At 41.2% G+C, this 18,806-nt stretch overlaps 1 protein-coding gene across 2 annotated transcripts in view; it reads left to right on the top strand.

Annotated features, from left to right (window-relative positions):
* Positions 1-18,806, top strand: part of LOC124302807 (protein C-ets-1) — a 146,886-nt gene that overhangs the window by 86,865 nt on the left and 41,215 nt on the right. The window contains exon 1 of one of the 2 annotated variants that reach the window (XM_046759361.1): positions 8,613-10,860. The exons of the other annotated variant lie outside the window; for it this stretch is intronic. Within the exon in view, the coding sequence (XP_046615317.1) occupies positions 10,746-10,860 (115 nt within the window). The 5' untranslated portion in view covers positions 8,613-10,745. Of the gene's footprint in view, positions 1-8,612; positions 10,861-18,806 lie in introns of those variants that run through there. 2 annotated transcript variants of the gene reach the window in all.

Here is an 18,806-nt window from a genome sequence, read left to right as displayed (position 1 = left end):
TAATCCGCAGGATAAATTTTAATCGTTCTCTGATCCATGTAAAACCAACACAACAGTCTATTTAATGAATATATATTTTTCAAAACCAGTGATTCACTCGAGTCGTGATAAAATGTTACTATCATAATTTATTACTTACGATCAGATCCTAAGACAAAGAGACTAGTTTTCTTCTTTCTTTCTTTCTTTTTTTTTTTTTTCCCGTTAACCTGTTCTGCTCAAGCATTAAGTTTTGCAAAATTCGTGCCTAACGATATCCAATTGTGTCGCAATTCGCGTGCGTTTCTCTCCCCATTTCTCTGTCTCTCTCCTTCTCTCCAGTTGTGTTCAAATTAGATTGCACATATATCAGGAAAGGTGGTGAAACCGTGAAAGGCCCGATCTGTTTAACGAAGCGATTCGCTAATGCAGCAGGCCGGGTCGATGATTGCGGGATGAGGAAAGGGGAAAGTTCGCGGTTTCATTTGCCCGACGATGTGAATGAGAAGGAACGCCGGAAGAGCGAGTTTAAACGGCTCCTTCACCTACGCTACATCCCTGTGTGTGTGTGTGTGTGTGCATATATATATATATATATATAAACACGATACGTACCCTGGACCCATTCACCTTACCGAACGAGGAAACCAGTTTTTCGATTATCTCTACAGATTACATGTGTGTATGTATGTATGCATATAGTAAACGTATTCTTACGCGCTAATGGTTCGCCTTCACTTTTGCTAATCGATCGGAAACTGACCGTTGCCGTGTAATAATTAAGAATTCACCGGCGTCGTAAACGCGCCGTACCAGCGTTTTTACAGCCGTATAACCGCGGCACAATAATTACCACGTTATTTTATGGTTTCAACGATTATAATTGAATATTCGAATGTCGAGAGTCTTTTTCACCGTTTCCTCTTTTTCTTTACTTATTAAATTTTTATTTTTTTTTTTTTTTTTTTATACATTTTTGTCCCGTTCTCCCAAGTTGTAACGGAAAGTACAATATTACAGCATATATACATTGTGTACGATTAGAAATCGCACGGTTCGAGTTGAAAACAGTAAGAAAAATTCGTTCTTCTTCTTTCTTTCCTTCTTTTGGAACCTGTCATTTGATTCTACACGGCGCGCGGCGTAGTGTTTGGATATTTTTGTACAAAAACAAAAAAATAAAAATAAATATAAATAAAAAAATTTGGAAACTTGATCAGAAAAAGGGGTTTTTTTTTATTAATTTTTTGGGTTCTTTCTTTTTTCCATTCACAGAGCATGAGATTTGAAAAACGAGAGACTTTGTATATAGGAAAAGAGAAAGAACGAATTATGTGTGTATATATACACTATGCAGTAATGATAATAAGGAGGAAAAATTTGTTGTCTTTGAAAATAAACTTGGGCATCCAGTCTGCTTTTGTACAATGCGCGTGTAACAACGATAGGCATAGAGGGAGATAGAGAGAGAGAGAGAGAGAGAGAGAGAGAGAGAGAGGCAGAGGCCGGTTAGTAAGAGACTCGGCTCTACGGTAAGGCAGCGTTATAAACAGTGCAATAGAGGCTAGGGCAGTGCCACGTTCTCCTAGGAAAGTATTACAAACACGTAGTAGCGATAGCACCGGAAGTAAGCAGTTGTCTAACAATAATGTTCTGAAGTGCGGAGAGCGCGCGGACCATCGACTAAATCTTGCGTGCGTATCGCCGGTTGGTATATACCTATATGTAATATACGCGTATACGTATATTGTGACAAATTTCGTCTTATATGACGAAAGGTAGCCGATAATTATACCTCGGTAATAATGAACCTGAAACGGGTGTCAAATTTATGCCCATAATTACAATTTTACCCTATCGTCATCTAAATCTGACTACTTTCAAAGATTTCCCTTCCTTTTTGTTTTATTATGGTCTTGGTTTTTTTTTTTTTTTTTTTTTTCAGATTTGTTTGTTTCGTTTATTACGCGAACGGAATTCGATACAGTTTTTCTTATAGGGAGAATGAAAATCAACTCGACCACACTTTGGACTTCAGAATTTTACATTTTTTTATTTTGTTTTTTTTTTCTTCTTCCTCTCTCACCTTATGCGATTTTCTCACACTCCGTGAGAGTATCACCGCTGATTTTTTTCAAACTTGATCCGATTCCCGTTTCGAATTCTTCGACAATCAAAGTTTGGCCGTTTTTTTTTCTAGAGCGATGAATTTTCAAACGACGATATCTCAGAATCGATCAATGGTATCAACGAAAATAAAGTTATCGTTATATACATATATTTGTATTTAATAGAATTTTTTTAAAGTAAAAATTTTTCACCTTTGAAATCATGGTTTCGTTGCGAAAAATTTGTTCGAAAAGGATATAAGTTGAAGATGTTCTGTGAAAAAAACGTAAATTTTCATACCTGTTCAAAACGACATCTTTAATGATTCGGTAGTTGTCATTTTTTCTTCTTTTTTTTTTTAGATAGTAAAAACGTCATTATTTCCTGTTGACAATTTCAGACAACGAATGTTTTATCGTATGTTGGACATTTTTCATTTGGAAACTTACGACCTTCTGACTGGCGAGTGGATTGAATTTATAATTCACGAAAAAATTTGGCCCATACTACAAAAAATGATTGCACATATGAGTATCACTATACAATATTGTGATCACACGAACTTTAATTTTTTTTTTTCTCCATAAAGACCGTTCACGAAAAACGTATTGTATACATACATATATATTTATAAATTTCGATAGTTTCTAAAAATCAACCTCAAAATATATTTCACGCCTGAAAAGGTGAGAAGTTTTTTTTTTTTTTCTTCATATTTTTACGTTCGTAGAAAAACTACGTTGAATAAAAAAAAAAAATTTCACCGACAACGGGAAGTGTTGAAAACATATATCTTACCAATGTTAGAAAAATTTAACTTAACGTAATGTCCCAACAGATCATTACTTGTTAATTGTTAGATTTCATACAATATCACATTAAATTTTCATAACAATATTTGATTTGTAGTTTGTAATTTTTCTTTCAGTGAGTAATATATTAAAAACGATAAAAGGGTTGAATCAACCAGTCAATGTCAACAGTAAATTCTGTGAAATTCCCTACTCTAACCCTGTACTTAGTACACTGCCCTGTTAAATATCGAAATTGCATAAAGATAGAAATTTCGTTGGTACAAGTATCGGCCCGCATACATGTTACATACATAATATAAGATACGCGGAGACTCCGTGTAAGCAGGAAACGCCGTCCTTAATACACAGCGTGAGTGTATTAATAATAAAAAGAAGAAGAAGAAGAAGAAGAAGAAGTAGGAAGACGCGGGGTTTTAAAAGAAAAGAACATATATCGCGCCTTTTTGTTTCTTTTTTTTTTTTTTTTTTTTTTCATTTTATTTATTTATTTTTTTTTTTCCCTCGAATCCCCGACCGCCGTCAGCAACAAGCACCAAGCAAAAGATTCCGTTTTCATAGAGCCGCGACGCGGCGTGGCCTGTCACTTGTTGCATACTGATTGCGATACGCGACCGAAATAACTCCCCCGAGACCGGAACGTCCCCTTCGTGCTGGATGCAGCCAGCAGGCATACGGCATATAGCATACAGCAACATAGCATATAGCCGCACGCTTATAGGTCGCACACGTTTTCTTAGCCCCCGGTGTGTTGCAGTCCTCTCTCGTTTATAGCGCAGGCATAGCCTCGCGACGGGTCTCCGGCCGCTTCCGGTGCACGGCTCCTTGCCCCCGCCCCTGGGCTTCCGGTCTTCTTATATATACACGCCCGCACGGCGGACCTACGTTGTCGGTACTACGCGTACTACGCGACCCCCCTCTACCCCCTGCCCCCTGCCCCCTTGCCGCCACCACGGACACCCCTCGTTTCGTTTTCCTTTTTTCTTCCCCCCCCCCCCCCCTTTTTTTTTTAAAGCCTCCTCCTTTTCCTCCGTTAAGGTTTCACCCACACGCTTGTGCAGGGATTCGCTCCTGCGCCCCCTCGTTGGAAACCACCCTCGATACTAGAATCTGGGGAGTCACGCGCTCTTGCTTAGGTACTCGAAAACATCCAGAAAGATCCTTCAAGCTGTGTATGTGCGGACAGGATCAGCTGATCCCTCTTTTAAACTGGGCCAAATTCTTGCAGATTCGATCGAGGATCGTGTAAGACACCTTGTTTCGAAGGTTGTATGTACGGTTTCGTCTCTCGGTGTATCTGAAAGACAATTTTTAAAGCTTTTGAATCTCATGTAAAATTGTACTACTTTTCAACGAATTCTTTCGGGGAATACTGCGAAGATGTTCAGTCGTGGATTGGAATAAATATCCAATCCTTTTAATACACTATGTGGGATATGTTTCCTGGACGGTAATACTGATGAAATTTTGTAATTGGTTTTACCGCGAGAAATGGTGGTGTTAAGATTAAATACGATTGGCAACCATGGACTATGAATTCGAAAATTCAAGACCAGGTACGATTGACATCCGGTAGTGTTAAATTGACACCGAATTATAGTCTGTACAGAATTCTACAACCAACAGTTTTTTTTTTTTTTTTGCACGGTGTGGTTAAAACATGTTTTTGATCACGGTATAGAAAAGATGAAGTTCTTTCATCAATTTTCATATCCTTGTGTCTTTTTAGATCAATTGATCTGACGGTGATGCATGAAATCTCTTTAAATTTCATTCTCAATAGACCAAGAAGTTCTCATAGATCGTGTTTTTCAATCGGCGATAGATCGGGAGACATGCCGATTCAGTGACGTTGTTCGACGATCATCGATCTCAGATACCTAACCTATCTTCCATGTCAGGCACAATCGGTGTCTCATGTAGCTGACGGAAGTGACAACTTTTCAACGTAGAACGATAGATACTTGCGTGTGGAAGTGCAGATGGTCGTTTGGACCAACACAACCATTGAAGCAGTCCATAAGTTGCATGATCGTGGTCACGGTGCGGATAACCAAAGAATTGAAACTCCGACGCTGATGTGTTACGTAGAGAGACAAGCTTATTACTCTGCAATTGTTGCGTCGTATTGGGTATATAAGAACAACGTGCGCGGGTGTGCCTGTGTAGGTTGTGATCTTTCATCTCCGTTGTAGGTTTACCGACACCAAAGAAAAAGAAAAACATTTGGGAAGCGACTAATTGATCCGATGCCTCGACACCACTCGTATAACACCGAATTAGTTATCGATGAAAAACGGCAACAGGTTCAACGCGACGATTAACCCCACCTAACCTTCTTCGTCCCGCGCAATTAAGACGCCTAATAATCCTTCCCGCCTTGTGGTTACGATACTGCTTTATGGAGTAGACCCGGAAAGACTGGAACACCGCGGTGCGAAAATTTCATTCATTCTACCGTCTTCCAACATTCGTCACGAGTCAGAAATGAATCACGGTTTTAACTCACTTTGAGCTACTTCAAAGCACCTCGGGTCATCGCTTGGGTGAATTCACCAAATCCATGACTTGTGGTGAAAGTGCAACTCCAAAGGATGTAGACTTGAATGAACGACGCCTGCAACGCTTGGGTTCATGAGTTGTAGTGAACTTAGCTCTATACTTACAGATGAATCCAGTAAAGTCATGACTTTTGAAATGCAACTTCAAACCATCAAGTCCTGATCAAATCCATCAACCTTTTACATCGTGACTTAGAGTATTTGTATGAATTGACTTGGGACGTCCCTGATCGAGCTTAGGTCAGAACTTTCAGATAAGTTCACTTCAAAAATGACTCCAAAGAGTGAATACCTGAATATTGGGTCGTGACTTGGAACCCCGAGACACTTGGGATCGCGACTTCCAGTGACTTGTGACTGTACAAAAGTCTCGTTCACCCAAATTATACCACGGTCTCCTAAGCTCTAGAATGTTACAGGTAAAACGTTCGGATCCCGTTGCAAGAACCGAAAACCCGAATTGATCTCCAACCGTCAAAGATAAACGGTAGATTGAATTTGAGGTCCGGTATCCGATCATGAGAATGTTGACGCGTCCAACGGAAGTCAAGTGGATAGTTGGCTCTCGGAACAGGTGATGCAGGTTTTGCCTCTGTGCCACTGGCTAGATTTCGCGCGTTTTCTCACGCTCGATGGCCTGGCGTACAGCTCTGCGGCTCGGTTCTCGCCTGCGTCATCCGGCGCTGGGCGTCCGAGTCGTCGATCTATATAAACGAACCCGCGCGAGAACGTTCACCACGGTGATCTCGAGTGCCGTAGGAGAGGATTGAACGGGGGAGGGGGGATGGGGCGACGGCTTCCTAGTTATAATAAACGACGCAAGAAGTCGAGCAGAAACCTGCCCTGCCCGGGGCCCAGGCAGCGGCCGTTTCGAGGAGCCGAGGTGAAAGGCGAGGAGAGAGGAGAGAGGAGAGATCGCTCGACTCTAGCCTCGAGATAGAGAAGATCGACGGAAACGGCGCCGGGCACTTGGAACGTCCGTAAGCCCCGCGCTGGTTGGTGGGGATGATGCCTGGATACGGATCTATGAATGGACCGCAAAGCCCCGGGGTGTCCCTACTTCGCAGACCAGAAAGTCTAATCGTCTTTCCACCCCCTCCTCGTTCATCGGTCGTTTTCAGTATCTTATCAATTTCTTTCAATCTTTTAAATGTCCATTTTGCAAAATTTATTGATCATTTTTTTTTTTTTTTTAGTAGGTACCTATCGTTTTATCGTACATGTAATCGTGGTCAGGCTTATTCGTACGAGTACTTGGGAATATTTTTTGTTTTCTTTTTTCAATCTATCATTCGGAACTTTGCATTCGATTTTAGGTTAATTAAACAGTAGAAATCGTTAATATTAATTCACTGTGTTAGGCACCTTATCACCTGACGCGGTGTATAACACTGCTATACAAGACGTTGGATAACAAACATACACACTCCCAATGAATGAATTTCCTTCCGTGTCAATAAATCTGGTTATACAAACATCGATTTACACACTTGTATAATTTTACCGTATCCTGCACAGCTAATCAAATCGTACCTCCATACGTGTAGGTATATCATATACATATGTATATTATGAATGATATTTTCTTAACTGTAAACGTATGCGAGATGCATACGTTCATTTATGCAAGTGTATATAGATATATGTGTATTAATATAATCTTGTAGCGAGGACGTAGTATAAAACTAGACAGGTGTTTATTGCTTGATTTGCTTGACCCAATTCTTGCACCGAGTGCGTAACGTTTACACATCGTGTGTGTATATATATACATGTATAGTGGGTATATCCCATAAGAGCTTACGCACAGTTTGTCTAATCGGCAAATACGCATGAGATGCGTTATACACACGACTTCATTCATCCTCTAGATTTGTTCGACTCCGTCCGATATCCCAAGATTTTCTTCCTTTAATTAGCATCTCACTCTCTCTCTCTCTCGCTTTTTCTCTTTGTCTTTCTCTTATGTGCGCCAGAAAGATCCAGCTTCGTTTTTTCTATAAATTAATTAGATCGGCTTTCCGTTCACCTTTTCGAAGTAACAAAAATAAAACAACGCCGACGAACATATACAAAGAAAAAGAAGATAAAGAAGAACGGTATTAGAAATGGTGGAAAAAAAAGTTGGACCAGGTCAACCACGAGAAACAGAAGGTTGGCAAGTATTTACTTGGAGACTAATGTTTCGAAAAGTCGGTAAGAGGGTTGGGATTCATCGTTGATTCTGGTCGTCGTCGTCGTCGTTGTGTCGTCGTGACTCGTGGCTATAGGTGCATGAACGAACGGAAATAGACGAGACGTAGGCTCTGCGAGATGGACTGCAGCAGCAGCAGCAGAAGAAGCAGAAGCAGCAAAAGCAGCAGCATCAGCGTCAGCAGCGTGGTAACACCACAGAGTCAGAAAAGCGCATCGCGTTGAACAGCGGCTGCATCCGAACCTAACCTAACCCGTAGGAACGAGTTGCGCGCGTCGTCTCTCGGCATGAATGAACAAACAAATGAATGAACCCACGGAAGAAAGAAACGAAACGAAACGAAAGGAAGGAAGGGAAGAAAGAAAGAAAGAAAGAAAGAAAGAAAGGAAGAAAGAAAGACCTAAGTATAGCGACGCCATCCACACAACAACACCCAGCCAGGGTCTCTTGATCACGGGAGAAGCGTCGTAGTAGTAGAGAATCCTCGTCGACGACGCCACTGGCGTCCTCCTCCCCCCCCCCCCCCCCCCGCTCGCTCTACAGGCCCGTTGAGAGAGTATTCATTCATAAAACTAACGCGGAGTGAGGCCAACTGGCGCGTGGGGGCTTCCCCCTTTCTTCTCCGCCCCCCCTCGCCTCCCCCCTCAACGCTTCCCTCACTCTTTCTCTCTCTCGTTAAGTTTCCCCTGCCCCATCCTCTCCGTCTCGCACCTCGCTGATCGCGGGCTGCTTGCCTGCTTGCCTTTGCCTTGCCTGCCTGCCCGCCTGCCTGCCTGCCTGCTTGCTTGCTTGCTTGCTTGCTTGCTTGCTTGCTTGGAACCCGGCTGGTCCGACCAACACATAAAAAGCAAGGACCGCCAGTGAGCACCAACACGGGTTCGGACGACGTGGAGAGGAGCCGAACGAACGACCGACACTCCTCAACACCCGTCGTCCGTGTTGCCTGACTGCCGCTACCGCCGCACCGTTTGCCCGTCACGATTTTAGTCGAGTCGCGTCGAGTCGCGAAGGGAGTCTGTGGTGCGTTTGAGAACGGCTCATCCTACACCCGTGTGTCGTCTTTGTATATCTCGAACATACATCACGCCGACGAGAGTGATCCTGTTGCTGTTGTGTTGTTGTCGTTGTCGTCGTCGTCGTCGTCGTCGTTGTTGTTCGAAAGGACTCTCTTATCAACTATACTCGCTCGACGGTGTCACTGCTGTACCCGGTGATCGCGTAAACGCGAGACAGAAAGAGAGAGACAGAGAGAGAGAGAAGGAGAAGGAGAGAGAGGGAGAGACAGAGCGAGAACGATAAAGAACAGAGAAGAGGGGGGAGGGGAGAGAGCTCGAAAAGAGAACCGAAACGCGGGAACAAAAGAATCGTCATTTACGGCCGCTGGTTGATGAGGAGGAGAAAGAGGAGGGGGAGGCAGGCAGGCTCAGTTTAATCATCCCGGTTTCATCCTGCGCCCCCCTGCACCGTTGCACCAGACCATCAACAGACGAATAACAAACGTTAAACTTGGTGCGAACGAGTGTGACGTAGGAAATGGTGGCGGTGGTGTCGATGTCGTTGTCGTTGTCGTTGTCGTTTTTGTTGCGGTACTGATGCCGATTGACCGACCACCGCGCTCTTGATATCGCTACCAATGGTCATTGGTCCTCGGTGTTGTACCAGCGACTATACGGTGCGACAGGCTCATTGTGTTTGGGCTAAACCGTTGAGACTCACATCCCCACCACTCGGGACTTTAGAGCATCGATTATCCCGAAGATACTTAAGAGATAACGGATTTGCCTGTTTCATTCCATGGCACAGCACGCTGTTATGTTTTGGGTATGAACGTACCGTCTAAACGGAATGAAAAACACCCGAAGGGAATCATTCAGTCTGTTTGGACTCGACGAGTCTTATGTTGTTAGTACTATTCTGTCGGACGGTAAACAATTGTCGGACACCAATGAAATTGACCCGATAATGCGGTAGAGAACAACTTCAAGTGATGTACAATAGGTGAAACTTGTACGAAGACGAAACACGTAAGTGGAACGTTTTGTCCGCGCGTAATAAACGTATTTGTGATACGTACGTTGTAATATTGTGACAATTGTGACCAAGGGGATAGTGAGAGAAACTGTGAAAGAAGAATAAGAAGAAGAAGACGAGAAAATGACAGTAATATGTCGATAGGTGAATACGTTGTGGATCGATAGAAGAGGGAAGCACAGTTTCGAGTTGTACTAAAGCTTTTAAGTTAACGTTCCGGTTACGGTGGAGACGATCAGTTTTTCATATCAAGTGAAACTCGCTCTGTTTTGGAAGTTGTCAATGAAGAGGGTGCAGGGATAGAGGATAGGAAAACCCGTTGCGCAAGATGCGGGGTATTCGAAAATAGCGAAAGAGACGCTCTCGTCTCGTTTTCGGGTTATGTGAATTGATAGTGAACACATGGTGGACACATGGTGGACACATGATCCGATCGTCGCTCTCCTCCTCCTCCTCCTCCTTCATTTTCTTCTCCTCCTCCTTCTTCTGTTTCTTCTTCGAGACCAAAAGTTACAGCTACCAAAGTAACGTCGCTGTCATATCCCATTGCCATGGGCTAAACTTCCGGTTTGAGTTGAACCGACGCTCCACAAAGCCGTCCGATACTTCCGTGTAGATCTACCTGAGGCTGGACAACGATTTTATGCATAAATCTATCGAGTTTTGCGGTGTGACAAGTTGAGACGAGAACGCGAAAAGACGCGATCAAGGAAAAAGGGATATACGAGACCGGAAATGGGATCCACCCGGACAGAACCTGGCTAATCTCGATACACCGCGAGAATCGACGTTTAACGGATATAATATCAAGCGAGAACTTTAATCGTATGCTGAAATCCGTTGCGGTAAGGAAGAAGAAAAGGAGAGAGGGAGGGGAACGCTAATGGACCGATTCATCGATTAGGGTCGACGATCAAGTGCGCGTGGAGCCCCCTTTCGATATAAAACCGATACGTGCGCGTTCAGTGCAGTGTCAGTTTTTAAATTAAAGCAAAAAGGAACGAAAAAACTTTCTCACTTCTTCTTTTTCACAGGGTTTTTAAACTCCATTTCGCGTTTATGAACTGTGTAGCAGATCATCTGTCCTGCAGGCCTTCACTCATGTTCGTCGATTATACCGACGCTCACGTCGGCATGGGAATCAAAGCTATGAAGTCCTTCGGCAGGCCCAGAGGTAGGTAGGCGGTGTACCCTGCACCTGTTTTTTCAAACTTATGCCTACCTGAAAATTCGTTCGATCGGGCTCTTCACGTTTCGATTGAACGAAAAGTCACGTTTTTACTTGTACCTTCAGTGGCTGATGGTACAGATGAATATAAACTCAAGTTCACACCACTTATATAGTGCTTTTTTGATACCTTGCCAAGTTCTTACTTTACACTATTCAAAATCTTATGATCGAAGTTTTCGGTCAAGCGTGTAATTTTTTTTTTCTCAACAGGAATTTAAGGCGGTCCCCAAACAATTTATTTGATCGATTAATAAAATGTTGATCCTCAAACACCGTGGTAAAAATAATAATTTTTTATCGTTTACAATCCATTTTTTGAATTCACTTTAACGGCGTTCATAAAAATTAAGAATCTTTGGTTAAAGATGAACCTATTGGTTCGCTTAGGTTTAAGTTTACTTTCAAACAGACTGAATTACAAGATTTTACCACCGTACGAGATTGAAAAAAAAACCAATCTGTTAGGTATTTTTTCGATACTTGAATCAAGGTTCTTAGGATCGTAGCCGATTTTTATTCTCCACGATGAATCCTGAATATCTTATCCCTACCTGTACTTTTAGATTCGCGAATTCGACGTTCGTGATCTAAACGTAACTTAAATTTGTGAAAAAAAAAGAACGTCTCTATTCTCTTCATACTTTGCGAATTGATCGCAAAGTCTTAAGTCAATCTGATAGTTGAAAAACGGTGATTTCAAAGTGTTTCGTTTCTTCAACGTTAGTCCAACTTGAATTTCACGCATCGAGGGTTGTTGTTACTTTTTTTTTTCGTCTCTTTTAACGGTCTTCCTGGTCAGGTCGTAGCTGTATACATATACTTATAATCTACCTGCGAGTTCTACGTGACGTCAAAGCCGTATTATGGTATGTATGTATATATACATATATGTATATATATATGTACACACGCGTGACGCCGAGAACGATTCAATCGAAAGGAAGAGGAACGCTACGCGTCACGCGTGACTCCGGAAATGCTTTCTTACAGAGACACATGCCACTGCTGGCTACTCCATGCACGTTGACAAGCTAATGTCGTTTATCTCGATTAACCAGCCAACTTACAGCTTTATACTTTCGGATACCTGCCTTACACGTTTTCATCGGACAAACGTATCTACCTATATCTAATACGGAAAGCGACGAACATTAAGTCGGAACGGCGGTTTTTTTTTTATCATGGAAGAAATTTTTCCACGCTTCTTTTAGCTTTCTTTTTTGGATTTTCATAATTCTCTTTGACTCTGTTTCTGGTTTTTATCTTCTCCGTTAATTGCAGTTATATACCGAGAGAAATTTTTAGTTTCGGTTACCGCTCAGTCCTTAATTATCTTCATTTTTTACCACAATCGAAAAATATAGTTCCAGGTAGAAAATGAAAATTAGTTTTCTAGCTGTTACCGGAAAGTCTGGTATCCGTTGCTATTCTTTCTCACTAGGATCGCTGTTACTGTATTTTCTTGCAACTGTTGCGAAAATTTAACGCTCGTGCAACGATAAATTGACGTTAAAGCCTTGTTTGACTAAAAAAGTAGAGTAAACCGAACAAATTGATTTTGCGTTGCAATTACAAAAAAATGATCGACGATAGCGCAAAATGGTTAGGCGTACCCACCTCGATTTTCTCCAGTTTCTAATCTGCTTAAAACGAAGCATCGAAATCTGAGCTTGCTTTTACAATTTCAGTATTTTTGAAAAGATACTTTACAGCTTACACATATAATCCAATAATTTGTCAAACATTCAGTGATACGGCTATCTCGTAATGAAATAATAAAGGGCGGGATTGAAATTCCGAATTTGAAAAGTTCCGAAATTCGCGTCAAGTTCCGATATTTTTGATAGCGAAACTTGTAGTAAAGAAATCGAACTTTAATGAAACATCAAAAGTTTCAAATAATCCAAAACTTTCAGTTCTGTGAATTTCCGGCTTGGTGAAATTTCACCATTTCGATCTTTCTTCGTTTTGGATTTTCGCTATCTTTACGTTCGGAATCCTGATCATTCTGTTTCTCGGTTTCTCTCATTTTTTACGCTCACTCGTCGAGCAGACTTACGCCGTCTGATTATATTTTAATTTACGAATTTTTCTCTGTCGCAACTTTACTTTTCGTAACTTTGCTCCATCGTAACTTGAATTTTCGGAATCTTTCATTACGTTACTTTGAGCCGTCGGCTTTCCGACCATTCGAAACTTCGTCGCTTCGTCAAAGTTTCATTTCTCTACTCCAAGTCTCGCCACCAAATAATTCGGACTTGGTCGCTTCCGGATCTTTTCAAATTCGGAACTTCAACCCCGGGACCAACGAGAAATGTAAAAACGCATCGAATCTTAGACGAACGCAAACCTCCTCCTCCTCCTCCTCCTCCTCCTCGGCAATCACCACGACGTCCACCCACGATCGTGAAACACGCGTAAAACGCACGCCGTCTTCCCGCACCTCCCTCCGATATCTCGGGACGTCCGTCCATCCATCTCGTTCCTCTCGACGACTCAGGCCTCGCCGGGAACCTGGAGGAGGGACTCGCGGAGCGTCGCGGCGTCGCTGTCATCTGTCGTTGGCACGTGTCTACGCAGCCGCGCGTAAACCTCGCCAACCGAGGAGCCAACCGCCTCGCGATCACTTCGGCCATGTTGTTTTTTATCCACGATTCTTATCCCTGTCTCAGCGTCTCCTCTCCGTTCCGTGTACGGTTTACGCCTTCGCCTGCGTCATCCGTACATGAATAATACATGTGCTGTAGGGTGAGCCAAAAAAACTTTATGGTATTAAAAAGACCCGTTTACTGGGAAAAATAATTCTCACGTTTCGAGAAATTTTCTAGCTCAATTTGCCAAAATGTCTCGCTGGCCGTTTGAAATTTCTCGTTCAAATAACACGCGATAACATTTTCTTTTTTTTTTTTTCTTTTCTCCTTTTTTCTACTCCTCCATTTTTATTTTTTAACGTACTCGTCACTCGCGCGATATTTATCGAAATGTAAAAACGCCTGCCGGCGAAAATTTACAATTCCTCCCACGATCGATTTATATTCAACCGATTGTTGGTATTCATTTTCATACGAGTTTGCAAGTTTTTGTTGACATTTTGTTTTTATTTCCTTGTCATCAAATTTCATTCAAAGTTATTAATTAATCTACCCGTAGTAATGGATGCCTTGGTGTTCCAACTTTGAAATTTCCATTGTGCCTTTTCCCATATTATTATTATTATTATTATTAATTTTACTTCTTCGTTCTTTAATAACATTATTTCAAATTACAAATATTCCTTCGCGAATACTTTACAGACGTATTATATCGGTATTATTTCACGAACTTGTTATTACAGAAGTTTTGTCTCCCGCCGTTTTTTGAACGTACGAAAAAAAGAAAGAGAGTGAAAATCATAATTTCCGTTAATCTTACGTCTGTCAAAAGATATTGGAATAACGATGAAAAAATTGTAATGAGAAGGTGAAAAAAAAAATAAAAAAAAAAGAAACGAAATGTCAGAATCACAAACTTTTGTCTCCTATAATCAGACCCGTGCGGAGAATTTAAACACTGTTATACAGTGCGATAAGATTTTTTTCGTAAACGTTTTTTTTTTTTTTTTCCTCTCTCAACTTCTTATCTTTACAAGTTTTATTTTTGAAATAATTACGATATGTGTGACGAAGTTGATCCGTTCGCTGTTTATGAAAACAATTTTGTCATATCGTTGCCGCAAATATTCGACGGAGTATAACGCGTACGGAACGTTCTAAAACTGCATATATAATCCGGAAAATAGTAGCAGCTGAACTATTATTGGAATTATATATTTTACGCTCAGTCAATCATATTCAGACCCTGATTGCTATTGGTTGGGTATAAATTTATCCTGTCCCAGTTAGTTATGCGCGCAGCCACGCCGTTTTAACCGGTCGGTTGAACAATTTCCAAACTGCAAATTGCACTCGGATCGATTTTCATCGGTCTTAACCTGCGGTAATTGCACTCACTCACGTTTTCTTCATTTCAAATTTTACAAGGAGATTGATTTTTTTTTCTTTTCCTCTTTTTATTCTCATTAGCAAGAAAACCAGCCCAATTCACGACCCATTTAGTTCAACCTATTACAGAAACTGCGTAATGAAATTGTTTTTCCGAAAGAATATCGTCGAAGCGATTATATATATAAAATCAATATATTTAATAAAATTGACGGGTTTTCAGGAAAACCAAATCGCTTTTCTTTGGGAATCAGAGGGGTACGTAAACATGTTTAATTGTTTTAGTTTACACAGTATTTAAATGTATCGGTGTCGAATTAGAAACAAAAAATATTGTATCCCTCTTGAGATTTAGTCGAAAATTATGTTTCTAATTTTTCAACAAACAACGAGCTTATCAGACATGCATCGGACTAACTCTGTCAAAGTGAATGAAGTTTGAATCGAACCAACCAGTGACTTGGGACTAAAATATGAAACGAGATTGTCATGAACATTGCACGAAGCATCGATTTCTTGGGTTATAAACGATCGATTGATAAATCGAGAAAACGCATTTCAGCAATTCTCCACCCAACTCAGTCAAATTACCGATTTTTAATACCGCTACTTTTTGCGTGATAATTTTTGTTTAATTAACAAAAAGCAAAAAGAAAAAAAACACGCGAACATTAATCGCCAAAATTGTTCGCGTTCAACGATCTCTCGCGACAAATTTTTTCGCAATTCCTCGCAATTTTTTTTTTGTTTTTTTTTTTTTCCCCCCCCTCGTCCCGAATCTGGCCCCCACCACCCCAGTTTTTTGCAAACCATTCCGGACCCAAACGACGTTTCGAGCTTCGGTGAATCGCGACAATTCAAGCTCGTGTATTTCATACCTACTCGGTCGTCGTCTCGTCTCGTCGATGAAGAGGCTTCTAGTCTCGCAGGGAAACGTGACCTGAGGTCTAATGCGGCCGCCCGCCGCCGCCCCTCGACGCCCCTTCTTGGCCCGTGCTAGCGCGACGCATCGTACATAAGTATTTAATCTCCATCTACACTCCTTGCAAGTCAAGTACCTACCGAGCCTTCCACCCCCCTCGAACCCTTCTCGTCCCCCCCCATCGCCACCCCCACCCCTTCCACCCCCCGATTCTTACCTATGTTCAATGGCCTTTGAAACCGCTTTCCGTACTCGGCTACTCCTCAAACTCGCCCAATCAGGAAATTACGATTACGATTATCGACGATTCTGGTTGGAAACTGTGTCAAAAACTCACCGTTTTGTCGGCTCGCGGGGGTAAGAATGTTGAAAGACGAAAAAACGAATCGAAGGGCTATGAGGAGAAAAATTTCATTTGTCCATAATAATTAGAAAAGTTGAGTAAAACAGGTATCGTTTGAAAAACTGTTCGAATATTGTTGGAATTGGGAAAAACGAGGTACGCGTAAACATTTTGCGCTATTGTCGATCATTGCAACGCAAAATCAGTTTGTGAGGTTTACTCTACTTTTTTAGTTGAACAAAGCTGCGAGAAAGAATAGTAACGGATACCAGACTTTCCGGCAACAACTAGAAAACTAATTTTCATTTTCTACCTAGAACTATATTTTTCGATCGTGGTAAAAAATGAAAATAGTTGAGGACTGAGCGATAACCGAAACTAAAAATTTCTCTCAGGGCAAAATTAAATTTTTTTTTTCTCTCAAGTGGGTAACTTAACGTTATGCAATTTAAAAATATCGAATGTCAAAGTATGGAGAAGCAAAAGATTAGAAAGGTGAGCAGCATGTGGAATGCCAAACTGTAGAATCGTCAAAATTCATCTCGATAATATAGAATTGTATACGGATTCTCCATTTAGCTGTTCCACGATTCGGTTTATCAGTATTTCGACTTACTATGTCTTCAATTATTTACACTTGGACTTTTCACAATTTACAATTTCAGCGAGTAAAATTTCTCGCGTCCATGAAAATTCGATGTTCTTGTTTTTCCGTGAATCAGCAATACTAATTCTTTTTTTTTTTTTTATTACACCTGTTCGATTTGTCAATCGAGCTTTCAAAAAGCCCGCGAATTTACATCACGCGCACAGCATTATTGTTCATACTCTTCTCACGCGATCGGTATAATATTCGTAATTTGCTTCACGATCGTTGTTATCGTTCAGAAAAAATGAAAAAAAACAAAAGAACGAAGCTTCCGATATGATTTATCAGTACCTAGGCAATTTTTGTCAACTTTCTAACAACAATAACATGAAGAGTTTGTTTTATTATCGTATTCAACATTCGTTCGTCGGCTTCTCTCGATTGCATGACGAACTCCGTCGCCTCTTTCGGACACATTGACTTTGTATATTATAATATATATATATATGTATGTATGTATATAGAACGAATCCGCGTGGGCGACATTACGAATGATAGCACGGTATCGCAGTAGCAGCTATCAGAGTATAATTTTCCATTCCATCCTCTGGCAACTTGTTTCACGGATAACAATAATACACACGAAATTGACATCAAGTAGGTATCGTTCCAGTATCACCGAAATGTCGATAATTACTACGATGATGAATTCAAAGTCGAAGCTGCGTTAGTTCCGCTAATGTCAATTTGAAAATCATCTCGTCATTCCTCGTATGAAAATAACGAGGACGAAGAAGATGCGTGTCGAAACAAGAGAAAAAAGAAAACGTCAGTCTCAACTCAGTCCTCAACCATTATCATTTTTTACCACAATCGATAGATATAGTTCTAGGTAGAAAATGAAAATTAGTTTTCTAGCTGTTACCGGAAAGTCTGGTATCTGTTGCTATTCTTTCTCACTACGATCGCTGTTGCTATATTTCCTTGCAACTGTTGCAAAAATTTAACGCTCGTGCAACGATAAATTGACTTTTTTTTTTTTTTTTTTTTATAACGATAACTGTTTTACCGAATTTTTCTCAGCGGCTTACACGTTATTACCGAAAATCGATTATACAAGTTTACAAACTTCAATTGCGTCGAAATATATCCGCCGGTAGAGTAGATAAAATGAAACTAAAAATAAAAAATGAAATAAAGAATTCCCAAATTGTAATCTCAGGATGCAGGTCGAACATCAGTTTCCATTTTATCTATCGGGCGTTTCTCTGATGGGATGAATAATGCACGTTGACGTGGAGAGAGAGAGAGAGAGAGACGGTTGGTCCAGAGGCTGGTAACTCGTTATCGACGTCAGCATCCCTGACAAGAATCAGTGAAGATTTGAGTCGGCAGTCAAGCTCGTTGCTAATCTTTCCGCGGTGAGTCCTGCCGGCAGGAAGTGGCAGCCTGATATCGTCGAGACCACACTCGGCTTCTCATGCCTGCGAGTTACTCGCGTATCGCCGAGGAACGGACCCGCTGATAATCGCTCCAACAATACGCTCCATCGGCCACTTAACCGCTGCCGCGCTAATGAGCCTCTGATTACAGTTTAACTTTGTTATTTTCTACAGACCCAGCTTGACGTTTCATATTGTTACAAGCGGAGAGAATAAATGAGCGGATTTTACTTCAAAGTCGAGGTGGACAGGGACGCGTCGAGTTCGTTTTTTTTACTTTGGTCAAGTTTACTTTGTTGAATGCGGAATTGGGGCGGGGTCGAAATTCCGAGTTTTGAAAAGCTCCGAAAACGCTGGATTACGAATTTTTTTTTTTGTCGGGAAACTTGACGTACAAGAATCAAACTTTGACGAAACATCAAAGCTTCGAATGTGCAAAGTTACGAAAAGGCAAAAGTTTTGCGAAAATGAGAAGATTTGAATAACCGAAACATCGGAATTCCGAATGATCGAACATTTTTAGTTCTGTAAATTTCTGGCTTGGTGAAATTTCACCATTTTCATCTTTCTTTATTTTTACGTTCGGAATCCTTGTCATTCTGATTCTCGGTTT

The sequence above is a fragment of the Neodiprion virginianus genome, chromosome 4 (genome assembly GCF_021901495.1).
Source record: "Neodiprion virginianus isolate iyNeoVirg1 chromosome 4, iyNeoVirg1.1, whole genome shotgun sequence".
NCBI classification, from domain to species: domain Eukaryota; kingdom Metazoa; phylum Arthropoda; class Insecta; order Hymenoptera; family Diprionidae; genus Neodiprion; species Neodiprion virginianus.
Note: the sequence above shows the minus strand (reverse complement) of the source record. Positions and strands in the feature narration are given on the sequence as shown.